The sequence below is a fragment of the Polyergus mexicanus genome, unplaced genomic scaffold (genome assembly GCF_030449975.1).
Source record: "Polyergus mexicanus isolate NDT 795.1 unplaced genomic scaffold, iyPolMexi1.0 SCAF_6, whole genome shotgun sequence".
In the NCBI taxonomy this organism is placed as follows: Eukaryota; Metazoa; Arthropoda; class Insecta; order Hymenoptera; family Formicidae; genus Polyergus; species Polyergus mexicanus.
The window spans coordinates 10,549,727-10,577,629 of NW_027223326.1; the positions used below are offsets into that span (position 1 = coordinate 10,549,727).

Here is a 27,903-nt window from a genome sequence, read left to right on the forward strand (position 1 = left end):
AAAGCACAGGCAACGAATATGTACTTATACATCTTTCTGAACGCATTAAATAACTCAATCCTGCTGATGACCTGAAATGAGCAATCTTTTAAGTCGTAAAATAACAAACAGCCATTATTATTACGTACAAGTGGTACAATCAGAATGACGATATAGAGTAACGATAAATTATTTTGCGTCGCAATATTTTTATATAAGCGTTAGAAATGGAAATCTTTGAGAATTTCTAATCGAACCGTAAAAATAGACGCTTAAGGCGCTTGCGCGAGAGAACGTGCTTTATTTACTAGATGAGAACTGATAAAAATCGGCAAAGCCAACCATCCATCGGGTTAAAAGTTTAATACCGCTGCCGCCGCCACCGCTTACCAGAATTTCACCCCGTTGGAGAAAGCGATAGACCAAAGTTCGATATTAACTTTTTCTCTCTTTTTTTTTTTGCCCCTCCATTTTTTTCAACCCGGGGCAAGGATGGGGAAGAGGGTCGAGCGAGGGAGAGGGCAAGAGAAGTCGATGGTGTTTTTTACGAGCTGCTCATCCCATTTCCCGAGAGCCGTTGGCCGTATATCGGCTACATTTTCGCTCATTAAAAAGTTCCCGCGCTCGAACGCGAGCGCGGGTGCCTATCTCCCCTCTTCCCTTTCGTTCTCCTCCATCCTGTCTTTACGGGGCGCGGCCCGTCCAGACGGGATTTTCATTATTAAAAAGTATTACAGCTGGCCGGAGGGACGAAAGAGTGGAAAGGGGGGGGGGGAGGGGGATGGCCGAACGAGGCAGTAAATGGGGGATTACTTCGGGCGCACCGAGGTGGCGGAGCTAATTTCAAAAAATCCAGGGCAGAGTAATCGCCAGGATCTTGAAGGCTTCCCGGATGAACCCGGCGACGATGACGGTGGACATCCCATCTCCTCTACTTTGTATCCCCGCGCGATTAGCGGTGTCCGTCGTACAAACGCGACGCGACGCGACGCGAGATGCGCGAGATCTTAAATAAATTGCGTCTATTTGCCGCAATCAGCGTACGTATCATATTATTTTAAACGTGCGTAATTAGATCTTTTTACGAGATACCAATTTATATAATTAAGAAAAATATATATTTAAAAAATTAACATTAATATATATTATAAATATATACTATTGTATAATATTATTATATGTACGTACCTTTGTCAGAAGTTAAACTGATTATCTTTACTTGTAAATCTCTTCATTTTAGTATCAGAATATTTTGCCAGTAAATTTAGGAAAGAAATAAAGTAAAATATATATATATATATAAAATTTAGAAAATACATATAATTTATATAATTTAGAGAATATACATTTACTAAATTTATTAGAAACAGTGCTGCACATAAAATCGATGTTTACCGAGCGCGATTGGCAACACAAATCGATGACGTTACAATACGGTACGATGACATCAGCGAGGTATTTTATTTGATCTTCATACGCAAATGTTTACGATCCCATTAGGACCCGGATTGTCAAGAACGAGGACACGTAAACGCGTGCGATGATAGCTGGCTCGTAAAGTACATGAGCACCATCATGTGGATCGGATTGTCAGGTAAATATAATTATTATTATAACGCCCGAAATTTTCCTCGAAATCTCGTCAACGCGTCGCGGACTTCTTTCTCATTAACCCTCCAACTAACCCTATGGGCGTTGTATGAGGTTCACCTTCGTTATAATTCTGAGGCTACGAAAACTAAGGAAAGTATCGTGCTTGTTGTTTAAATAAATGAACAAATAGAAAATGCGATAAAAGAAGGAATATGAAATAAAATATAACACAATCTTAAAATATAAAACTAATGTTTTAAAAAAATTAAATAAATTGTATGAAATTCGCGTGTCGTATCATCGATACTTTGTTTTGAGAGAGATTCAAAGGAGAATATTACGATTCTCGCAAAATGTATATGAGATAATTCATCATCCTTGTGGGTAATAACGTGATTGTGTGGAGCTTGATAGTTATGGGAGTTAGTAGGAGGTAAAGAAAAATGTATGCAGCTCTAATATTTTATAACTTCCAGACACTCGCGTAGTTTTTGGAGTCATATTTTGCACGTGTAACGAATTTAATTTTTTCATCGAACTTGATTATCTAGTTATCGCAGGTAAAACATGTGAGTCGGAGGACGCGGTAAGAGAGATGAAGCGCTGTTAATTTCGACGCTCACACATATGCGACCCTTGCGTGTTTTTTAAAACCGCGCTTGATTAAAACTTTAGATTGCCTACTGAATACGTTAATGCCATGCTTTCGACAAAAAAGTACGATGAAATAGAGTGAAATGTATCGTTAAATATAACGGTAATAATTTTATTCGTCTCAAATTAAATAAACGTAGAATAAAAGTACATATTTAATCTCAGTTTTGATCAATTAAATCTCAAAGGTATGAATAGAGATATTGTTGTTTCATTAGTAGCAATGTATAATTATTTCATTAATTTCAACTGAATCATGCTCAATAGAAATTTTATTTTTTAAGCTTAATATATTACCGGGATATTTAACATTAAAAATTAAAATATGCAAAAAACTGATTTTGAAACGATTCTCTGTCAAAAAATCAATTAACAAAATTATACATATAATTCATGCGCTTGTATATTTAGACGTATGTCTTCCTTGATCCTCTAAATAGAAAATATTAAATGTGAGAGAGTACAAATAAAGAAAGAGAGAGAAAAAGAAAGAGAGATTATAGCTCGAAGGATCCATAGCAATCTCGTGAATCCTTTGCGCGATCCCTTGAGGAAAGCCGTCCGGGAAATTCGCTTTTCCGCGAAACAAACAGAATTAAAAGCGACCCAGTATGCTTGCGTTAAACGCGATTAAATATTAAAGCCGCTCATGACACACCCACCCAATCTTCCTCGTCCTAATACCCTTCGCGTCCGACCTTATTGTATGACGACTAATTATAACGATGAGAGGGTCAAGAGCGGATAATATATTGTTCTCGCAAAAGGAATTGAAATTAACTAAAGAAATAGAATAGCCAACGTGCACACTGTCTACACAGGCTACACGCGAATTAAGCAAGTCAAGCTGTCTTTTCATGCATTTTATGTGGTAATATGCTATGAAAGAAAAACTCAACGTTGCGAGAGAACCGAGATCTTTTTTCCGGATGCGGCAAATTTTTATTTGATATAAAAGAGAAAATTGGATATGTTTAAAATATTTTTTATTTGAATCTAAACACGATTACATGAAATTACAAGCTGTCAGATTGTAACTAAATGTATAGTTTTCGAGTTATCGAACAATCTTATATAGAATACGTGGTAAACTCGGGAAAAATCGGGAGAAGAACAAAAGCCAACAGCATTACTAAATTGCTGCTAAAGATTTCATTTCCTTGGCTGCTGTGTGCGATTGCAGAGAAGTTTGACTGATCCTTGGCTGCGAAATCGCAATCTAATTTTACGTTCTGATTTATACACTCTCGATTTAAGTACCAAACAGTATAAGGAACAATAATTTTGTTAATTATGATATATTATTATTATTTTGTTAAGTATTTATATGTTTATGATAAAGCACTCCACAAAGTAGTCCATAATCAATCATCGATTATTATATCAATCACCTTATATCAATATTATATCAATTACTGAGTCAGTAATCAATCTGAAGAAGATATAAGTAAAAGTTGAAATGAGTTTTCTTGCTGACAGTGATTTTTATGATTACAGAAAGTATAGTACTTTATCACACAAACATCAGTATTTTTACAGGTTTGAATATTATCGCTTGGATTTTTCTAAGGACATGAGCCAATTTCTGCTTCATTTATTTATCAATTTCTTAATATTCAATCTCGACAAAATTGATATAAGTTTTACTAAAGATTTAAGTCTCAACATTAATATATACTTTATTTTACGAACGATATATGAGAGAATCACAAAATTTGTTCCTCAATTCTTTTACGATCCATTTATTTGTAATATCAATCATGCTCTCTCTCTTTCTCTCTCTCTCTCTCTCTCTCTCTCTCTCTCTCTTTTAAAATCTTATCTGAAAGAAATACCAGAGACGAAAAAAAAAATAGGAGAGAGATTTCTTTCATAATTTTTCGTCATCGCGCCGCGATGCCTGCGGCTGCCTCCTTTATTTCGTTACTCTTAATTCCAACAAATTATTATAAAACAATGTTATCGTTTCATTCGACATTGAAATTCTGGAAACATGTCCACGGAAACAACGAAACGGAGCCTTAATACATCTCGGGCGCACGGTAGAAAAATTTCAAGCAAAATGTGTGTATTTAACAAGTATATTTGAAACTTCTCGCTTTGCTGTTCTACGCACGAAGAGCGCAAAGTACCAGTTCAAAAAGTTACACAAAATCAGAAAATATCGATCCGGAAATGCGGGAAGGGATGACATAATTGTACCGCAATATTTTTCTCCAATTCAATTTATCGAGCGTGAAATAATATTCACGTCGGCGAGTATAATAAAAGCTTGTTTTCAACTTGGTCGAGATAAAATCCCAGAAAGAAACCGCGTGAGAATTTATGCTTTTAGATCGAATATCGGGCGATATAATATTTTCCCAGTTTAGCGAAACGTTATTAATTGAAGCTTAGGCTTTGATTTTCAACGAATAGCGCAACAACTTCCAATGGCGAGAGCAATTATTATTCGTTACCCCGCCGTTAATCCGACCACCGAGCTGGCTCGAATTTACGATTCACGATCGAACGAGTATTTGCAGGCGGGTATCTCGAAGGGGCTTAAGCGGCTTTCAAAACGCAAAACAGTGATGCGTTCTACGTATTTTTTTGTAATTCTTGTTTATAGCAGTAGGTGATCATTTCCGGGTTAAAGGAAAAATCTTTTCCGGTATTTCTCGCGTAAAAAATTTACGAACGTAGAACTTGTGTTATAAAAGTGAGTCTCAGCACTTTCAATATATCTACAATTTAATATACATTTTAAAACTTGAATATAATTACGGTACGTTCACACAAGTTTCTTAAACTGCCTCCTGTTATGCGCTCTATGCATTTACAAAGTGAGGCGAGAGAGACTTTCTTGTTACAACACCCCTGATTTATTAACGACAGCGCGCTCACGGCATCGACTTAAATAGAAACGTATAACTTTTGAATCTTGACGTATTTGACAAACTCAGTGTTTCGTGCCGCGACAAGACAGGGAACTTCGACAATAGAAGTCGGTAATTACGGGTAGACATCGTTTACGATCCCGGGAAAGAGGGAAGAAGGTAGAAACGTCGGATATACAATAATCCGTGGTGCAATTATCGAGCCGCGGTGATTTTCCATAGGTAAAAGATACAAAACTTCACGAGAGAGAGAGAGAGAAAGATCTCTGAGATAAATCGTGAGTAACGACGATTAAGTTCGGCGATGCGGAACGAATCTTATGGGGGAGAAATATGGCGCCGGTTGATTTTATGAATTTTTTTTTTTATTTCTTTGTTTCAGATGAACCAGCTCGGAAATTCCGCGGGTACCGCAAAACATGCAGGGCCTAGGGCGAGAGGCTGTATGGAAAGTACTTTCCATATAAATAATAAACAAAAATCAGAGAATGCAATCTAAAATGTGTACTTTTATTCGTGAAAAAATCGATCCTCGCAGCTTTTATATTTTCGCTGAAAAAAAATCATGAAATATGCTATTTTTTTGTCCGAGAAACATATATGCTTCCTTAAACACGATAAAAACATAACTAAGAATATATATTGAATTCGTCACGAGAAAGCGCAAATATCACCAAGTTGTTTTCGAATGTCCGCGGTTATATGTTTGCATGTCGCACGTATGTCACAGATTCTAAACTGAGGACTCTCGAAATGCGTGAAGAATCCACCATCTTCATGAAAATTCGACACCTCGCTCTTAATTAAATTAAATTAAATTAAATTAAATTTTTAATGAAGAAAATAATAATATTTTTGTATAATTCATAGCAGTAGTTTTTAACAAAAATTTCGTTTATATGGATCAAGCCGTAAAAAGAGATAGAGCACCTCAATTTTTTATTTTGTCTTTATCTCTTTCACTCTCGCAGATTTATGTATTTAACTTTTATATTTAAAAATTAACAAACTTGTGTCCTGCGACTGCGAAATTAAATTTATCAGCTAACTAACCGCGTGTATCTCCCGGAATAAAAATAGTATTTTAATCAGATTTACGGTGATTTATGTCGTTTCTTCCAGATTTTATGAATTCTCGACGTAATTTATTGCCGAAGCGGTATCCACATTTTGCATTGCAATCTTCCGTAAAATATACTGTAATGTAACTTTTGTAATACTACATCTATCGTAATATATATGTAACTTCGATCGGAAACTAAGCAAATTTTTGCGTATGAAGCAAGAATGTGCTCATACGTGCGCGTCGTGGAAAAGAATTAGCATTTTAATCGTTTATCTTTATCCCATCTCGGTCCAACGACTGTGTTTCCATATCGTCAGCTTGCGTCACACGTGCAGTCCCAGACAGTCCCGGTCTGTCTCCAAGGCGCGTTGACGAAGCCGATGCTATACAGTTTTCCCCGGTACATAACGAGGCAGCCTCTCTCGTTTGCATACTAATCATCGCTCCTTGTTTTTAATACGGCGCGACGTATAATTACATTCCTACACACTTCGTACAACTCACTCGGGAACTCGAATTAACCAAAGTTAAACTGCTAGTTTGTCCTCGTTCGCGTTTTCTCGACATTTTCAGTTAATTTGGCAAAACAACGCATCCATTCAACTACACCTACAATCGTAAAATTGTTATGCGTATTAGATTCGTATTGATTAAAGAGACGCAGTAAAGTAAACGGCAGACCGTCATAATATCTAATACTCAACTCATTTTTTTCTTCCACTTCACCATTACAGAGGAAAGAACTCCATTTCAAAATGAGAGGATTCGATTTACAGCAAATGATGCATGCACTCCAAAACGAAAACCGGTACAGTTTTACAAAGCAAAGAGCAGGCGGCGTCACGTGATTTACAGCCATCTGCCCCTTTCCACCCCTGTCTCTCCTATGCATGTGCAACATATCGAAATACACTCGATACCAAAGAGATTTAAATATTTTACATTGCCATCACGATACCGACATTTATTAAACCATTTATTAATGGCTTTCCATTTTTGTACGACCAGAGAGGAAATTTGATTTATAACGTGCTTTTAATTAAAAGTTTTTATAGTTATCAATTAAATCTCATAAATTCATTATTCTTATAAGCGTGCAAGCATGTGGACCGAAAGATTCTATCCTAAGTTTGAAACTAATATACGCGAGATCCGTTGATAATTTTAATCCAAGGATGCATATGCGTGTACGTGTAAATTCAGATGCAATCATTAATAAAGCACTGAAAATTTGAATTGCTTCGAAATATTAAAGGCAACTAAATGCTGCAATTAATTTAGAATTAATTGGGCGAGCAGCTAATTTTTTTTCGATAAAATTTACTTTTGTAGTTATTTTTACGAGAATGTCTTCGGATATCCTTTAAATTTATTTCGCAGCATTATAAAAATTTGACACAAACAAATTTTCCTTGACACGAAGAAAGTTTCAACAACGAGGTGCACTTTTATTTTTAAAAAGGAAGCAATTAAAAGTTTATTCTTTTTTTCAAATACATGTACTAAAATAAAGCTTTTAACATTAATTTATTTCTCCCAACAGGTTCAACTATAATTAATTAATTTATAATTAATTTTCATCTAATTGTACCATAAATCCAAATTTGAATTCTATTTACAGGGATATTAGAAGGGAGAGATTTTATCGAAGATACGATGAAGAGATTGAAGGAAAGCGATCTAGAGAAGAAAAGTTATCTCTCTATAACGAGGGCAAAAAGATATGAAGGCGAGATCGGTTAATTCGCAGTTAATCGACCGTGAGATTTTTACATCAACAGATAGCCAGACGAAATAACTTACACGCTACATCTCCTCAAACAATTTTTTTTAATAGCATATTTAGCAATATCAATAAGCTTTAAATGGACGCGAGACGCACAAAATCTGTAGCTTACTCTTTTTATCTGAAATGAGATTTAGATTTATTTAAAATATTTGACGCGATAAAATCGATAATTTCGATAAAAAAGTTAGTCATTCACCGTCGCACATCTAAAAAGATGAAAATGCGTGTCAATATACCATAAGATATCGAACTAAAAGTAGAAAACTGATATACTATTTGATATATATATATATATATATACCGAAATAGTATAAATTATGCATGCGATATTTTATCAGTCTTTTAAATCATTTAGCTGCACGATTCAAATATTAAAATGGGTTGCATTCGCTTTGAATTAAAATTAATTGGACAGAAATATTAATTTCGTTCTGCAATGGCTTTATAACGGCTAGTCTGTTCATGACACGACTATTTAAAATTTTAAAAACTATTGACTCCGAAAAGAGAGAGATTATTTTAGCGAATCGATAATATTTAATTGCAGATGACATTTTTTTTTCCCCATTGTTTCATTTTTCATTGTATCTTTATATTTTCGATATAATAGTGCGTGGATAAAATATAAAAAAATTCCTCTTTCCCTTTTTTATCATATAATAAACATATATATAAGTGAAAATATATATTACATTCAAATCATGGTACAAGCCAGTAATTAATTTTTAGTTGAGAAGGATTTAAGTAACTAGTTTTTTATATTATACCGAGAATATATAATCGTTCGAATAATTAATTCCGTTATCGGGATTTACTGTCAAGATATACATGAAAACTTTTATTCTAGTATAAGAAAAAAAGAATATAAACATGAGAAATGTGATGAGTGAGAAAACATGAGAAATGCATTATCGTGAAAAAACTCGGTCGGAGATCGCGATGCATTTACTATCCGCATTTTCCTTCTAAACTGGAGGCAAGGTCAAAGCGCGCGTGGCAATCACGAAAAACGATATCGAATATCCAATTTACGGCCAATATCTATCTGTTATATATATATTTTGAGTTTGGGCTTCATATCATTTTCATTCGCAAATAACAACGGTATCTCATTCCAGGAAGAAAAAAAAAAAAAAAAAAAAAAAATCGGTCGATCGGTATAAGGGAAAAGAAAGAGAAAATTTATTCTGTATTATTCTTACGTTTGATTGACTTTTTAACCAACGCATAACTAATCTTTCGCGAACGCGCGAAAGTCTCTCTTTCTCTGTCCGTATCCTCGTCTCTCTATCTCTCTTTCTCTCTCTTGCATACGGGCGATCGAAATTGAAACGAATGAACGAACGAAGGAGAGGTCGCGTGCTATCGAGAGGGCTCTCTCATTGTCAGTGTAGACGAATTCCTCTCGCCACTCCCTTGTATCCCCTTTCCCCTCCCACCCCCTTCCCACAGGTTTTTCGTTTGCGGCCCAACTGTCCATTCCCAGCCGTTAATCCCGACGGAGGATTTCCGGTCGAAGGATACGTTTGCCCCCAGATAGGCAGCATACAGTAGCAGCTCACTCGATCGAAAGGAAAGAAGGATGTACACGGGATGTATTTCCAAGTATCGCGCACCATCTCTCCATTACGGATACTTGAAGCAAAACTTGCGAGAATGTAGGTTGCATTCATGCGGCAGCGTCAAAATTTTTGAAGCGAATTGTATCGAATTTCGGGGGATGCGAACTGGTGATAAGAGCTTTCATTGAACTCTCGGTAGATTTTGCTTTCGCAAAATTTTAATTTCTACCTAAGCTACGGAGATATTTAATGTTATAAATTTAAAGAAGAATCGACAATAATTTTTCCAAATTCCATTGTATCGAAAAAATATGTGATCATCGCAGGATAAATCGTATACAATTCTTTATAGAAAATATATTTTTTTCCAAATTTTTATTTCTTCTAAGAATTTATATAGTCTTATATATAGTCGCTACTAATTATTAATCACACTGCCAATCATTACTCAATCGAATTTAAATTACAGAAAAAAAAATTTTTATTTTCGCAAAAAATTCAACGTCGTAGATTATCAATCAGAATTATTGTCACATATCGAAACGTATTCCCTTTTCAAATATTCATCCATTTCTCCGCAAAAATCTTTATTTACGGGGGGAAAAAAAAAAAAAAATTTAATATGGATACCCGCATCGAGAAACGTACGATCGATGAAATGAACAACGGGCATCCCTTCATGCGCCTCTTTGCCTTTGATTTTACGTCCATCGCGTAATATAATATCGCCGGCTAAATCCCGATGAACCCGAGAAACCGGCACTAGCAGCCACGTGCGAGCGACTGTGCATCTCCCGGTCTCTTAAAACGAGATTAGAGAATCCTACACTCTCCCCCCCCCCCCCACCCCACTTTGTGCATTGAACGACGGTGAGACGTTCACGCCCGACCCCGAAGCGCGCAAATCCGATTTCACCTCTCCTCCTCCTCCTCCTCCTGGACTATTCGATACCAAATTAACATAATAACGTCGAAAACTAGAAACACAGTCTCTCCTCTTCCCTCGGCGCTTACGATTCGCCTGCAGGAATCGCGGAATAATTAGGAGATGCTCGAAATATCAACGTAAATTTGATACGTGCAGGAGGATTGCGGGGAGAATCGATATCTCTCTCGAATATTGACGTTCTCCGAGAATAATTGATAACGAAATGTTTCATTTTTATAAATGCATTAAATAAAAATAATGTAATTCTACACTCTTCGAATCACGTACAATAAATTGGTCACTTTAGTCAACGAATAATCTAAGAAAGTAAAAAGGGATTGCGATACTTGGGAATATTTGTTTTATTTTTATTTTGAAAATTTCCTTGAAGATCTTTTTCTTCTCTTCTCTTTTAATCTATCTTACCCTTTTTTTTCTCCACCTTATCGATAATAAGTATTTATATAATTTATTATGTTTGATGATGGTTCTCTTCAATGAAATAATTAAGCATAAATAATACAAAAATTAAGCACACTTTATGACTAATTTGTCAATTTTATCCAACAACAATTGTAAATAACTCTTTTTTCCATTTTCGGCATTTATGACAGATGACTTAATCCCCAAATATTATCGTTAACATCATTGTCGAAAAAGCTTCAGGGTCATCTAACACGATATAACCTAGTAGATCACGCGAGAATCGAATTTTCGTCAACTCCGGATGGAAATATTCCGTCCAGATCTTACCGGCTTAGCGTAGGCTGACGTAAACGTGGAGGACGTGAGGAATATTCAATACCTCGCCGACCTACGTTACGCGTAAACGCGACTCTCGACCTCGCCTCGCTGTTGTCGACCCTCCGAATCCCAGGCCAAGTGCCGCCCCCGATTTATTATTTGCCGAACGATTTGTCATTTGCGCATCATCCTCGAGTTTTGTGTGCCCTTAGGATCGGAATATCGGAACGGCTTCTCGAGTCGAGATATCCCCACCCCCCTTCTTCTCTCTCTCTCCTCTATCCTTTTCATCGGCATTTTCCCTAGAACGATGATTTTCGAGATATAAGATCCGCTTGACAGATGAGATTCGATCGCGTCGCGATAAATATTTTTTTACCTCGCGTTAATTGTCATTCGACTTTCTTTCGACGAGAGATGCGAAAATTACTCACACTTATCTCTACGTTACGTCACTCACACCCAACAATCCATAAACCAAGCGAAGTGAAAGGCGGAGTACGAGAGAATTCAACAATACAAGATGACGTCAATGTGTAAAACGTCGACCCGTTACATCGCAATATCAATGGAAGTACAAATGCGTTTGGGAGACGGTGTGTCAATTTTAACTAACCCGTGTGCTCGCGCGTCTCTGCATCGTAACCCGGGTAACCATCAAATATCGGCCTGTCAGTGCGTTACGATCGTTAATAAAATTCCACGCATCCGTCGACCGTTCATTTTCATGGACGTAAAGTCGGAACGTACTCGCGTGCGATTATTAATTTATTATTCCATCATAGTATCGTAGAAATTGCGGGAGGACCGCCGGACGCGTTCCGTCACTACGCAATATGTTTCCTAATTATTATCATAAGCATTCCCGTGTCAACTATCGCTTCGTTTCGATAATTCAGAGTTAATTCTTCATTCAATCAAGTATTTTTTTTCTAAATATTAAACAACTTTTTGATATAAAATATCTTGATGGCTAATAAAATGTAACAATCTGCTAAAGCAAACATCATTCGTAATTGCAAAATAATTTCAATTTATTTTAATTTAGTACTGTACGTGTGAAAATTAAATTCGCTCAAAACATTATATTATTTATGATTTATTTAAATATATACGCGAAACAATATCTCATAAAATATATTTTAAATTAATGTTCAATTAACAGCAACATGATATGATAGATTGACAAGCACATGATACAATCTTCTATATGTCATCGTTTAAAATATATATATATATATATATTTTTTTTTTTTCATTTAACTTTTAGTACCCGCATTCAACGAAAATAGTGATAATTCATGAACACTCTATATGAAATCCTGAGTCGTTACGTCGAGCAGGTACATTTTACGACAAAGCCAGGATGAATGCCGACCAGGCTGCTCGTATGTCCTCGAAAATGGCATATTTTATTGCGCGGTGACTAAATATCCCATATATATACGTATTAAGGCGGAAAGTGAACAACTATACATATGTTAATTGATCATTAAACTGTGTTGGAAATTAAATTCGTCGACATTTAAAAATACCGTTTCGTTTACGATTGCTTTTAATATATAGGCAAAATGATATGATAAAACGTATTCTAAATTAATACTAAATTAATAACGACATTGTGCGATAAATGGACAAGCACATGATGTCAATCTTCCGCTGTCATTTAAAAATAATTAATTTCTTATTATTAAAAAGATACAGATTAATCGCGAGCGCTTTCAATTCCAAACAGGCGCATATCACACATTCGCAACTTTTATCTAAAAAAAAAAAAAAAAAAAGTAGATAATGTAGATAAAATCTCATATCTAAATAACATTTCGAAAAAAAAGATGAATTTCGCGATACAATTCGGCATAATTATCAATTTCAAATAGATTTTATACCGCAGTCTCGTCATCGCGTCATTAAATGCGGAAAGGAAACGAAGAAAGGTGAAGAAATATAAATTTTTTTTTTTTAATATTTATTCTATCATTTATACATCAACGCGTAAAAGAAGCGTAATGGATTCTCCGATCAATTTTCCGTGTATGTAATAATTACTCGCCGCGCTTTGGCCGCGTTTCGCGATAATGAAGGATACGTCGCGAAATGTCGTCAAATACCGCCGGAATATCGCCGCGACGATGACGGTTGTCGATGGCGCGGTCGAGATATTTGCGTACAACTATCGCGCGCCGAGTCTTGTCTATTTTAATTATCATCGCGCGTAGCAGGCCCGATAAGCGTTTACCCAGAGAAAGACAGAGGGTTTGGTGCACGCGGTTCGATGAACGCGCCGATAACAACCGAGATGCGGGAGCGCGCTCTCGCACATGCGGGCGTTACGCATTCATCGCACGGCGAGTCTATGAAGTTGCGGCGATGCGTGAAGTTTGACCCGCGGTACGCGCGCGCGCACGCACGCACGCATGAAGAGCCGATGTGTAACGTCGGGTGTAGATGCTCGTAATGCGTATAATGAAACAATAGTGTCGTTAACGGCCCGACCGAACGGCCGCACGATACCGCGGCGATCGAGCGCATTTAATCAGATTTTAAATGAGAAGAATTCGTTCCTCTATCCTTCCCATCTTCGATTTATTCGCCCGCTAATTTTCCGATCACGCTATTATGTGTAGGCTTTTATGGCGAAATATATAAAAAGCTATATATACGATAAGATTTTTAATGTGTAAATGAAAAGTTTCGCGTATGCGAAAACACTCGGCGGATCCGGCTCGGATATTTGTATTGCGTGATCCCGCGAGATCTCTAACGAGGTACATACACGATTCTCTCTCATCATATCCCACGAGTTACATTTAAATCGTACTTGGCAAGACGCCGCGCGTGACTCGTACAGGTGTACACGTGTGAACGAAAGAGGGGACACTTCCGCGACATGAATACGCGGTGATTACCGCAACAGGGACGAACAGTGTTTCGCGGCGATAAAATTGCATCGCCGCATGTTTCTCTCCCCCTCTCTTTCGAGTTTTACTCTCTCTCTCTCTCTCTCTCTCTCTCTCTCGTCGGCCAAATTGGCGCGTAGCTCCGCCGGTCGAATGCGTTTTGCGTTACCGTGATGCGTCTTTTTTTATTTGTAACGAATAGACAGGATGCAGCGAAATAATTGAAATCGTATGAAGTTCCAATTGAATTTTTTTTCAACGAAAAATTAATTTAAACTTAACTATCAAGTAATATTGAGAATGAAAAAAATCCATAGTGACTTAATAAAATTTTATTAGATGGAAAATTTAGTTTCCCATAAAATTCGCGATCGAAGAAACATTCGATAATTACGAGATACAAATTGTATAATCCCAAAGCACCCGACTAAAACTATTCGCGAAACGAACGGAGAAATAAATCGATGTATTGCGAAGAAATATACGAATGTACCAACTCTTATCTAGAGTCTGATGCGCGATGTTTCCATTATCCCGCGAAAGCTCGTATCTAGTAATTTCAGCGAATCACCTGATTAAACGGCACCGGCCTCTCACGGCTCCATCAATGGCAGCCGTAGTAAAGCATAATATCAGAAATACGGAGATAGTCGGTACAACTCTGTCAGCATTCACTCGTCGTATGCGTAATGATGCGACGTTATCGTGTCATAAGATGAATATATATAATTGAACGGTGCGTTTTCGTCGGACGATTCCGCACGTCCGCAAGGATATTTCCATATATGAGAAGATGTGTCATCACATTTGCATGTATTTCATTATATTTACTCGGTACTGTCTATCTCAATTAATATTAAGTCAATGAAGTGCATCAGGCAAAGATGACAAAATTATTTTTATCCGATTAATAATCACAATTTAAGACAAAATCTATTCGCGATAAAAATCTCAACTGATAAATTGTACATAAGTATAATAATGTTTCATACACAATTAATACAAGAAAATTATAGGAATAATATTGATAATAAAATAATAAAATGTATAAACATAATATAAAATGTAGATAAATCTCCAAAATTGAACTTCGAACCATGAAATTCAGAGGCAAGCAACATCCGGCTCCAGTGTTGCGAAAAAGAGCCCGCGACCTCGACAGTATTGACAGACAGCGTATAAAGATATTATCAGCGACTCATCGGCCAAGTGCGAATTTATTATTCACGAACCGACTCTTTCGCAATTCGTAGAGGGTTCTAAGCTACATTCGGTTGCTTCGTCGCGCATTTTCACGCGAAAATGCAGCGTGAGATTTGACGCGATTTACATAGAATCAAAAATCGAATTGCGTTTCATCTTAGTACGACGAGGAAAAATTCGCGGAGATAAATTTAAATGTGAAAGAAATATTTCTTTTTACCTCTCGTAATCATCGTAAGACTTCGGCGTATCAAAGTGCGATAGAATTTTCCTGACTCGACGTATCACGTTGAATGTAAGAGAAAACGAAAGAAACAAGGTACCGTTTGAGATCGGCGATGACGAATCGGATGAAACGAGGCGTCGCAAACGCGTTCTCAACACGCGTTCTTGAGAGTAAATCATCCTCTGGCGCGAATCCATGGCTATCGCTTGCCAGAACTTTGCATCTCGTTTCTTCGGAAACGACGGGATCTAATTCCGTCGTGAAACGAATATAGCGATAGCCGTAATACGTAATAAACATTAATGACGATACGACGTTCGATTCATCATCAATGGTGTCAATCAACGGTGACGAATACTTATAAGTAACCGACCGTTCCATTAACTTATCGCTCTTGTACACACATGAAATATATGTGACGTATATATAAAAAAAAAACAAAGATAGATTATAGAGGTTTGTATCATTCAATGATAGGTACAAATGATCGAATTCGAAGGTTCGACGTGACCGTGGGTTGATAAAACCCGATTGTTCGCGCGCGGAGGAAGTTACCACGTGCACGGTCAAATACCGACCGAAGAATTAACACGCGATAACGCGTGTTACGCATTCCGCGTCGCGTGCCGCGTCACGCAAAATAGCATAATTATCGCGGATAAATCGCGCGAAATATCGGCACGTGCGCGGCTCGCGACGATTCGAAATTAGTTCCGTCGTCCAAACGTCATCGCGCGACATCGAGCGCAAACGAGCGAATTAAATCCGGAACGAGTGAAACTCGATAATCGTTCGGGAAAAAAGTTATTCACATTCATGCTAATCATATTAAACGCGATATATAATATTTGCAAAACACACAACGCGAGTTGTTTCATTAATACTCTTTGCAATACGGTTTAATAAACGGGAAACTCCGACAGTAGAAAAACCGATAAGATTAAAAAAAAAAACAAAAAAAAATCTACTTCAATTAAGCGTGATCAAGTGAATTGTATTTTCTGTAAAATTGTAAAGTTTCAAACGAAAATCATAAACGTAATGTATATTTTTGCAAAACGCTACTTTTTTTCTTGTTCAATTCTACTTTGCAGACATACATAATAAACATAATAAGCTAAACGTGTGTCTGTATATAACATACAGATTATCCCAAAAAACCATGGATTTATTTTTTTAATAACAGATTCTCTGACCAATTTAGAGTCGATTTTTCCTCAGCAAAAATATTGAGAAAAGATTTTTTTTTTTTTTTTGCAAGTTTTTCTTCCCTTTTTCCATCATATACAAGTCTTTAGAATTAAACCTCAAATTAAAATTCTATTAATATCTCCAAAGCGACCAATGAATCTATTATTAAAAGGACAGATGCTTCTAAGGCCTACATCCTGTGTGTGTATGACTTTTATTTCTGTCAAACATCACGTATAACGCCGAGGATGTAACAGTTATATTTAGCGCCAACAATAAGAAGTTCATAGAATACTTGACGAAGAATGAGTCTTAGAAGCTAGAACAGTGAATAGCTTTGAGAGTCCAAAGTTTGTCCAAGTTTTTCGTATATTTATTTTCCACGAAAATATTACGAACAACAATGGTTTTACGATGTTTCACGTTCAGCCCATAGCGAAATGTAAGTGGAATGGGATTATATAGAGATGCAAGCGCGTTTGTTTGCCCGCAAAAGCCATTGGACGCCAACGGCGCGGAATAAACGCGTGTTGTACGATATATCGGATACTGTTGCGCGGTGTAATCGAATATTATTCATAAAATGTGCGTGGATGCGCGAGCGGAGTACGCCGGGGTTCTATAAACACGGCTAAAAAGCTCAGCCCCTCCAATCGAAAGCTGAGAGAGTAACATCCATATAAACAGATTTCCGCGATAAATACGCTTTGATTTTCGTGAGAAATTACTCGGTCCGAAACTAATTGTTCTCTCTCTCTCTTTCTTTTTTACTATTACAAAAACCTCTCGCGACGAGGAAATTGCACTTTGCGAGAATTAGCGGCCATGATCGAAACGAGCGAATACCGCTATAATTGTTATGAAACGTATCTCATATTCGCTTTATATCATTAAAAATGGAATATGATTGGTGAGCCATTATCGAGCCGAATCGAACGGCGTATTGCAAAGGACATTAAAAAAAAAGCAAATGCGTAACGAGTGATTAAATAGACGTTGCTATACAATATCGAAGATTAAAGGACTTTACTTAATTAAGTTTCAACGGTGAATTTCTCTTTTCACCTCGCTAAACTGTACGCGATCGCACAGAGAGCCGGGTAGGACGAGAGAGCCGCTCTCGCATGTACATTCGCAAAGGCGAAGCCGGAAAAAGAGGGACAAAAAACGAAAGAGAGAAAAGAGGAGGAGAGGAATGACACGTGATAAAGAAAAGCCTCGTTCATCCCTTCTGATATCGCTTTCTCTCTTTCTCTCCACGGCTGACAATTCCTCTCGCTCCACCAATCGCAATATATATATATATATATGTATAAAACATCATTCATTTTTTATTTCTCTTTCTATCACGTTAAAGTTAAACGATCCATTTTATGAAGAGTGTAAACTCTAAGCTGTATCTATTTGTCGCATCGAATTAGTTTATTACACACTTAACAGGCTTATATTATATATATATATATATATATATATATATATATATATATATATGAAAAAAATGATACATACATATATATATATATATATATATATATATATGTATGTATCATTTTTTTCTATTAATATTATTTAAAATCAATATACATTTTAGCTATACAAGATTATAAATTTATATTTCTCGAAATAATTTTCCCTAAATAATTTAGAAGCGCGCTCTCTCTTTTCTTCTTCAATCCTACATGTGTGCATAACATTTCGTTTCGAGACATATAGCTATACCCTTTACTCGTTCGTATGTATATTCTGCTTATCGCTCTCACTTATTTTACCTTCTCCCTTCCGTTTCATTTTCGCTCTATTCTTCTCCCCTTCTTTCTCTCTCCCTCCTTTTCTCCACCTCGTTTAAAAACGAGAGATTGGGTTGTAAATTTAAGAGAGAGAGAATGTCAGCTTACCCGTTCATACTGCCGTCAGCTCCGAGCGTCGATGAGCCGGCGCGTTTCCCAGGTCGGGTGCGAGGTTAGGTCGGCCGCCAGCACGTCGTTGCTCAGCACGGCTGCGTATCAGCGTCACGGAACGTGCCGCGAGAGGACAACAGGTTGCATGTAATATCACTGTCCGCGTCCCCGCCGTCGTCGTCGCGGGCAAGAGAGATACGAGCGGATGACGTATCGACGAAGGAACAAACGTACGAGGATAATCGAGCGCGACGATGACGAGCGAGTCGCGAGGAAACCGGAAAACAGCCGTCACGACGCGACACCGTCTCGCTCGTTCTTTCCCCCCTTGCGTCGCTGCTCTCTTAATTCTCTCTCTCTCTCTCTCTCTCTCTCTCTCTCTCTCTCTCTCGCACCAACGCGCGCGAATACTAATTCCGCGAATTCCGTCAGGCCGTCGCGTGCTTGCACGCGCGAGAAAGGCGCGGCGCGGTACCGTCACTCGCGACGACGAACGATTCCTCGAATCGAACGGAGAGAAGGAAGGCGACAGGGGTCGGGAATACTGCGTATCCGCGATATACCGAGATGCGCCAGATATCGGCAGGATGACGATACGGCTCGCGATATCAACGACACCCGGGAGTCGCAGGACGAGGAAGGCCGTGCACCACGATAACGTGCGACACGCGTTAATCGCGGAGCCGAGGCGGACACGCGCTGCCGCTCACTTCAACTTGCACCGGCCGCGAGGTGCATCGTCGCGCTCGGTGCGCTAGCCTTTCGCGCGGGGTGCCGCCATCTCGCGGCGTACTCGAAGCGATATTATATTCGCGAACTTCACGCGACATGGCAGAGATAAAATCGAAACGAGAGACGGGATGATCCAGATACAAGGATCGACGCAAAAGTTCAAATGAAAAACATATGTTCACGATATTCAGACACTGAAATATATGTCGAGTTTCTTGCATCTTCGTTTCCACAAGTGATATTATATATCTATTCCAGATAAATATATATAAAATTATTCATTTCTTTTATGTCGTTCTTCAAAAACAATATTGCCAATCGATTTTTTCTTACAATTATATTTCATATCTTATACCAAATATATTATTAGATAGATTAGTTTTGAGGAAACCTACTTTATCTGGAGGAAAACATGGAGAATTTGATATGATCGAAAATTGGTAAGATTGCGATAATTAACACCGGATATATCCTGCCGTAGACACATACATACATATATACGAAATAAGAAAATGCAAAGAACTTTTACGCTACTTATTAAGGTAAATATAAAATCGACATAATTGCGATTAAAAAATATTATCAATAATGTACTTTTAAAAAGACCGGTTCTTGCACGCGGTTCTTGCGGGAGTCACGTGACCCGCGAGCGCTCTGGGCGCTACCGCACTCTCGCGGCAAATATCGCAATCAAGGTATAACAGTTCAAATTCAAAACGGTGGAGTTATTAAAGTGTTTAAAACTCATCGCACATAGTTAACCGATCGAGATCCTTCATATCTATCAACACATTTCCACTCGGCACTGTCGTGTAATAATCAAACGCATCATTGACACGATGCAGACCGAAGATCGCCGAGATACGAGGACGAATCGTGCAATCCGAGTGATAGTCCAACAAATGTTGCATGGTCTCCCTGTCGGCAGAGAAACGTCACGTTCCTTTTATCGGTTATGTTTCATAATTACGGTTATATTTTATTCTTACGGGTGCGCGAGTTTTTTATCTTTGCCGTCTGAGGATCTTGAAAATCTAAATGCTAACCTGTATACCAGTGTGTCAGCGAATTTATAATGTTCCGCGGCGACCGTGAATACTGTGTAATTCGGCGACATGACGTAGAAATCGGGATACCGTTTATTTCGAGCATCCCCGAGAAGAGCTATTAGACCGTCGTGCTTCAAGCTATGACGAAAAAAGAAATGAAATTATATAATATATAACGTAATATCGAATGCAACGGATTTTCCGCAGCGGCCAACTATTGGAGAAAATTCCAACTCATTCGTAATTGGTAAATATATACGTATATACAATTTGTTTGCTATTTCTAACGAAACTCGATAAAAGCCTTGGACTTTTATAATCTTGCAATACTACTTTTACCAGATCATCGATTAAACCACAAAAAAGACAAAAAAAAAGGAACCACCATTGATTCACACCATTTGACGACGCTCCGGAAGTATGGCCCACCCTCGGTCTCGATCATCACCCGTACTTTTTTTTTTTCGGTGAGTTCTCTTAATTCGTACGGCAAGCACAGTTCATTTCTATCGCACGCGACCTCTGCGCCGAGGTCGGCGCACAGCTTGGCTCGCCTTGCGTCGTTGCACAGAGCTATCGGCTAACAATAAGATGAAAGACAAAGACTGATTCTCAGATATGATTCAGATGTTCTTAGGTAATTATTCGTGAAATGAAAAACCAAAATTTTGCGTCAAGTATGCGTCAAGATATTTGACATAGATATTCGTAAAATACCGATACATTAATTTAAAAAAAACCTTTTCTTTTTTATTACATCGATTAAGAGTTATAGAAATTTTTCACGCAGAGGAACGCGCGTGTAATTCCCATTGTCATTTTTCATTTCTCAAATGAAATCGATAGAAAATTGCGAATACCTTCGCACCGAATACTCTAATGGCGAGATCGATGACGGCCAAGGCGGAACGCGAATGTTTCGCGTTAACGAGAAAGCATTCATTTCTCTGAATACGAGCTCGACGGCCCATCGCCAGCAACGCCGAGAAATAATCATCCATGACCATCGCCGTGTCTTTCAGGGACGCTCGTCCCGTTAAACTAAACACATCCTATAACAGTTACTCGATTAATCTCTCTCAGCGGGGCTTTATCGCGTATCAAAAATATTCGCGAATATCCGCCAGTGATAAAATTTACGAATATTGCGATCGCACACGCGGTATTCGCGCCAATGTTTTAGCCTTAAAATATTAGCATATCCCATTTAAGGTAAAGAATGTCTTCCTATATACTCTGTAATGAACCAGACAGCTCTCGGCCAGACCGCCGCAGACGGGATAGTTGTGCACGACGACTTTCTCGCCCATCTGATAGCCTGTCCGCTCGTGTGCCAGTCTGCCCATTTCCAGAATCGTCCCTGACACCTCGAAACCAAGGACCGCGGTCGGCTCCGGGATGCTGCGGTGCTCGCCGCGCCACAGGAGCGCGTCGCTTCCGGTCAGTCCGCAAAAGCGCACGTCCACGCGTACCTTTCGCGAATGGAAAAGAAAAGGGCGTGAGCGGATCCGCGACGGGCACGGCGAATGGTGAAAGTGTCTATCGCGAATGAATTTTAGCCGGCGACACTTAACCTTCGCGCTGCTCGCGGTCGCGAATCGATTCCTGAGTGAAAGCGAAATTTTCACAAGACCGCGTGCCGAGTATCATCGTGATAAATTCCGCGATTAGGTCGCGCGACATTATAGTATACTGCGACGTCACAGTTCACCGAGAGACCGGTACTCGCTTCGCCGAATACAGCTAATGGCTGTATATGTATACATCGACCAGATGTAGAAATTGTAATTCTACTTGTGGAGAGTATAGGAAGTAGCGATGCGCCAACTGAAGCGAAAATAGCAAAAAGAGCCGCGGAATTACATAGTCTGAATTACATAGTTTGAAAAAACCCACACGCACAAGAAAGGTAATAATCATTTCTCGTGGTCTTTTCAATGCTGAGAACGATTCCGACTTGCAAATAGCTACGTCGCATACATCATAAGTTGAAGAAATTAGAGATCATATTTAACGTCAAAAGAAAAATACGAGAAATGTATGATTATCTTTCTCGCGTTAAAAAAAAAAAAAAAAAAAAAAAAAAGATTTTTTGTTGAACTATTTTATAGATGCCAAAATATTGAATTCTTTTAATAAGAAATATCATTTCATTGATGTCATTTAAGATTGACATATCGCGCGGAAGATATTTTGTTAAGAACCTGCGTTGGTTGAATCGTCTTCTCGGAAATATACTCAAATTGCAGATTACGTGATCCGTGTAGTACTGCGGCTCGTAATTTCCTTCCGGTTCGCATTCTCCACGTCGGCTCCATGGCTTTCCTGAATCTTTCCAACAGTGTGGCTGATCTAACAACTTTATTATATCGCATAAATAAATAATTTGAACTTTTCTTCTCGATCGTGACTTGCGACTCAGTAAGCAGCTTCATCGTTTATAACCTGTTACCACAAGACAATTTTCTATAGATTCCTTTTTTCGAGTATTACAAAAGAAAGACGATCGCCTGTCATACTATCCAAGATATAGAAATTCGTTTATCGAAATATTTTTGAAGAATATAAAATTTACTAGAACACTAGTAGCGCGCGCCATTTATTTTACGTGTAGGTCTGTATAATTATTTACACATATTAATTCTAGTTTTCCGGTTTTTTTTTTCAAAATGAATTAAATAAAAATTATATACACACTAAATATTTGAACTGTATATGAGAGCTGCTCACGATATATTATTAGAATATTATATGTGCGTGCGTTATATGTATATAAAATATTATAAAATACGCCATTTAGTTTTTATAAATAATAATAGACAAAAAGAATTAAAAAATGTTAAAATATAATATACATATAACGTTGTTATAATTACATTATTTTAGTAAATATTGGAAAGAAACGATCGAATTAGATATTACAATCAGTATAAAATCGATGCAATTTTTTGTTTGTTTTGAATTGTAGATGTGCAGTGTTTGGTTTTGAGTTGTAGATGCAACTGTAAATTGTAGATTGTAGATTGTAAATAGATCCGTTGTCTCAAAATGGATGGGCTAGAATAGATTAAATAAAATAACTTTCAATAGATTTTTTCAATTAAAATATATTACAGATATAATTCAAAGTATAAATTAAAATAAAAATTTGAAAAGAATATAAAATATTTTTTTCAAATTTTATCTCAATTTTTCATAGCCCATTCATCCATTTTATTGTATCAATTAAAGTTTTGCTTTAATTGATATGAAGCCAAATTATTGATTTATTAAATTATATAAAATATAAATATGTTATTAATTTTATTTTAATATAAATTATATATTATTATAAATAATATTATATTATTATAAGAATTTCAAACAAATTAATTTTGATTGATAATTTGGCATTATATTAATTAAAGTTATATTAAAACGATGCATGACAAACGATCGTAATGTCTCACGACTGTAAACGAGCGTAAAATTACGCTCATGCACCGGCGATATATAATAATTAGCCGGCAACGGAAGGAATTTCTCTCCTTCATTTTCTCTCCCTCTGATAGAGGTCGAAGCTACATCTCTGGCTAGATGTAGCCAGAATGAATATGGCCAGGATCAACGAAAGGTAGGTTCAACTGCCCCAACGGAAGCAACATGCGATGCATTCTATCAGAGCACGCGAATAGGGTACGCGAGTAGAACATGCGAATAGGATACGCGAGTAGGGCACGCGAGTTTAGGACTATTAAGAACAATTAAAATTAAAAAATTAAAATTAAAAATTATTAATTTCTTTACAATTTAAATTAAAAATGAAATTATGGACAAATTAAAATTAATTATAACAAATTTTAAAAATATATATACACATGTTACATCTTTTTTTAATCAATCAAAACTTGCATTTATATTTATTATGTATAATAAAATTTAATACACATGTATTACATTTTATTTTATAGAGATTAACACTTGTACATATATCTGTTATATTAGTACGTGTAATTTATGTAATATTAAATTTTTAAATGTAAATACTGTCAGTATCAAATTATCTATATATATCGGATATATCTATCTCTATTTGATACTGATAGCATCTTTAATTGTAAATTGTACTCTAATTACAATTGTATATTAATTAATTGTAATTATATAATAGTGTTATAATTGAATTTATATATAAAATTTTCGACGGTATCTCCATCTTAACGAAGGTATTTGCCGGGTGAGGAGGTTTGAGTGCTCTAATGAACCTGAGAGCTATACCGGTGGTAATGTATAGTGTTTTCGAGTTAAACAAGTTTGATCGTTCTGAGACCGATTAATGACGTCATATATTTCGTCTTGGGTTTTTAGGATACTTGAATTATTATATAGATTAATCAATAGAATACTTTGAGTAATCGTTTAACTGATTAATCATAGCAAAGAATCTTGTACTTTAAAGACAAAATAGTGTTAAAAATGTACTTTATATTATTTATATTCAAACATATATTCATGATAAATTAGGTCTCAAAGCGATCAAACTTGCTTCATTCGAAAACGCTAAAGGTTAGCGGTAGGGACACTCATGTCGGATAGGTCGAAGGGGAAGAGTAATTTTTATTTAAAAAAAAAATCAATTAATATTTCTTTATTTTATTATAATATAAAAATTAACATAACAGCATAAAAATTTTTAATAAAACTTACGTAAAGATATTTTATAGATTTTGTATATTTAAAATCTATTTTATGTAATAATGCATTTTTGTGTGTTGAACAATTCGCACGTCGGTTTGGCGACAATCGATTCTTTTCGTCTAGAAGTCGTCTTTAATTCATCATTTCCACCTTCCCTTATTCCCGCGGGGAGTAGCAGGCTTTACGAGAGGCAGGAGAGCCCTCGGACTCGGCATAGGGCCGGCTCTAGCACGCGCTCGACCTTCTGTCCGCTCCTAAGATCCCCATAAGGTTGTTTATCTATTCGCTGCTTTCGGCATTTATCTCTCCCGCGTTTGTCCCGAACTAGACCCGCACGTGGAGAGTAACGGGCGGCTTGAACAATCAAAGCTCGTTCGCTCGCTTGTCGTCACGTCGTCGTCATAACTCACGCCTACTCGTTTCCTGTTCCCTGTGTCGCGCCACCGTGTATCGTCCACCTCGTCGAGATGTTTTCCTGATCATGTGAGGCCAAATTCCTCCAATCCAGACGAATCGATAACGGTGTTCACAACTCGGCCTATCACCCTTCATCCCTCGTCGTTGCTCGTCTTATATGTTCCTAATCGCATGCGCCAGCCGGTTCAGTTCCTTCCTCGTAAAAACTCGTGAATGGGCCATTAAATTACTCTCGTTTACCCCTAATCGGCCATGGATTCGTACGGAAATGGTGGACCATCTCATAGACGGCGAAAGTGTAGTATCATCGATCTGAAAAAATACGGTTATTATCCTCTCTCTCTCTCTCTCTCTCTCTCTCTCTCTCTCTCTCTCTCTCTCTCTCTCTCTCTCTCTCTCTCTCTCGAAAGAGCGAAAGAGAAAGATGGAGAGAACTGTCATGCTTTTTATGCTATCCTTGGAAGCCAAGACGAAATTTGTTCGAACTTGCTCGACCGTAATTGATTGGTACCGGATCCTGGTTTGATGTACTCACGGTGCCCTCGCGATGCACGTCGCGTTTATGATATCCTGATAGGGTGCAGTCTGAGTTTGGTATCAAATGGCTGCCGAAGCGGTAAGGACCAATCGCGAAGAATGAAATGGGATTGCCGCGTCGTCATCTTGCGTCGTAGGGTGAGATCGCCGATGGCACCGTGGACATCCATTGACGAAAATAGGCGGACGTATCCGTTCCAACGTCGTAATATTGTAATATTAATGCTGACATTTGTTAAACAGATCGCTCTAAATTTCTAAATAATTTTTTATTTTCAACAATTTGTGTCGATTTTTTTCTTTGCGAGATTGTCAAAGAATTTGTAACATATCTAAAATTACACATGTTTCTAATTAAAAACTTTAAATAAATTGAGATATCAAAAATATTATTAAAATATGATAGAGAAGTGTCAAGTATCTTTATATCTTTCGAGCACGTCGCGTCCGATGTACGCGTAAATTAAATCGGATATAATAGAGATACGTACTACAACTTTCAGAGATAATTAATTATAGAGCTAACAATAAGTGAGAGAACTCGTGACTCGTTGATCGGGCCTCCTCCGTCTTCTCGTGTACTCCTGATCGGCCAGCAGTCCCACTTTCTTTCAAAGCCGCTGAAGCGGCAAATCTTTTTATCCTCCGGGGGATTAACAAAGGGCGACCGATTAGGCACTCATGAGCGATCCTAAGGCCTGATGTGATCCCGATCTTTCTGGAACCTTCAAAGACCAAGTCCGCACCCTTTGGATCAAAGAGCGTGACACGGTATCAATAATGGAAATTAAACTCGTTCGTGCCTAATTCATTCGTATGCAAGGTGCATTTGATATTATATCTGTATTTCAACAAGTTACATTGCGCAGACTAAAGTGATTTATAAATAATAAATAATAAAAAATATTAAAAGAAAATACAGAGAAAACGATAGTGATCTGAGATTCTTTTATAATGAAATTACTTTTAATCAAATGCAGATATAATAATATAACACACAAAGATAGAAATTGAAATTGTCGATGCCGGACTTGCAAAAGGAAATAAATTTACGTTTCTCTGCAAAAACAAATCCAGCATTAATGATAAAACATTTCGTGGTCCGCGTTATATATCTTCACGCCGTCTCGAAGATGTGACTCCTGAGGGATAAATCCACTTGATGTATGCGTGTGCGTGTTATGTGTGTACGGCCGTATACTTTCCTGGTCGCAGGTGTTTCGTGTTACACGTGGCCGTAATGCGTGACACATCCTGGACGACGCGGCGTCAACGGACATGGAAAATTACGATCGTCTATCGTCGGTTCCCGGTAACGCGATGGTCCTCGGACCCGTCAAAGGGGATCTCGTTCCGTAATTGGGGCCGATGCTCGTGCAAAATTAGCATATTAATAAGAAAGACGGCGACAACGGCCAGGATAGTAGGATGAAACCGCAGGAGAAAACCACCGTGCTTCCTGGCCGACGACGAAGATCCTTCGAGCCTTCTCGGGCTCTCTGCACCCCTGATGGCCGAGTCTCCGCATTTAGAACTCAATGGAGCGAAACAAATTGCCGTCATTACGATGCCACCGATGGATGATTCCGTCCGCGAACACGAAGACCATGAGACGAATACACATGCATCAGTCTATGCATATATTCTTACTCGCGGTTAATCGCGCGTATGTGTATTCATATATAATATCTTCCCTTTAAAAGAGAGAGAGAGAAACACTTCTTTCTCGCTACTTTTAAATTTTCTCTGAACGTATTATACATATAATAATGTCTTTAATGTTTTTTATAAATATTTTTTTGTTGTTTTTTTGTGCAAAGTTTCACGAATAGTGAATTACGAAACGTCACATTCGGAAGGGGTTTTCTATACATCTGTA

At 37.6% G+C, this 27,903-nt stretch overlaps 2 protein-coding genes across 12 annotated transcripts in view; both read right to left on the reverse strand.

Moving 5' to 3' along the window:
* Positions 1 to 19,328, reverse strand: part of Heph (polypyrimidine tract-binding protein 1 heph) — a 356,236-nt gene extending 336,908 nt beyond the window's left edge. For all 11 annotated transcript variants that reach the window (XM_070296915.1, XM_070296914.1, XM_070296909.1 and 8 more), the window contains exon 1: positions 18,610 to 19,328. Coding sequence is in view for 10 of the 11 variants with exons in the window: in XM_070296914.1 (XP_070153015.1) it covers positions 18,610 to 18,617 (8 nt within the window). In the remaining variant the exon portion in view is untranslated. The remainder of the gene's footprint in view (positions 1 to 18,609) is intronic.
* A 753-nt stretch (positions 19,329 to 20,081) lies between these two features.
* On the reverse strand, positions 20,082 to 21,739 carry LOC138934345 (quinone oxidoreductase-like protein 2). The gene is made up of 5 exons (XM_070297970.1): positions 21,629 to 21,739; positions 21,254 to 21,445; positions 20,792 to 20,973; positions 20,391 to 20,531; positions 20,082 to 20,262 (listed from the first exon to the last, which is right to left on the reverse strand). The coding sequence occupies exons 1-5, from the start codon at positions 21,737 to 21,739 to the stop codon at positions 20,082 to 20,084; spliced, it is 807 nt and encodes a 268-aa protein (XP_070154071.1).
* Between the last annotated feature and the right edge of the window lie 6,164 nt (positions 21,740 to 27,903).

What these genes read in the sequence shown, in the direction of transcription:
- LOC138934345 (XM_070297970.1), bottom strand. Translation starts at nt 21,739, where the DNA reads ATGGGCAGACTGGCACACGAGCGGACAGGCTATCAGATGGGCGAGAAA. An exon ending in TTAGAGTATTCGGTGCGAAG is followed by an intron (nt 20,974 to 21,253) that starts GTATTCGCAATT and finishes TCTTATTGTTAG; the next exon opens with CCGATAGCTCTGTGCAACGA. An exon ending in TTCCGGAGCGTCGTCAAATG is followed by an intron (nt 20,532 to 20,791) that starts GTGTGAATCAAT and finishes TTTTCGTCATAG; the next exon opens with CTTGAAGCACGACGGTCTAA.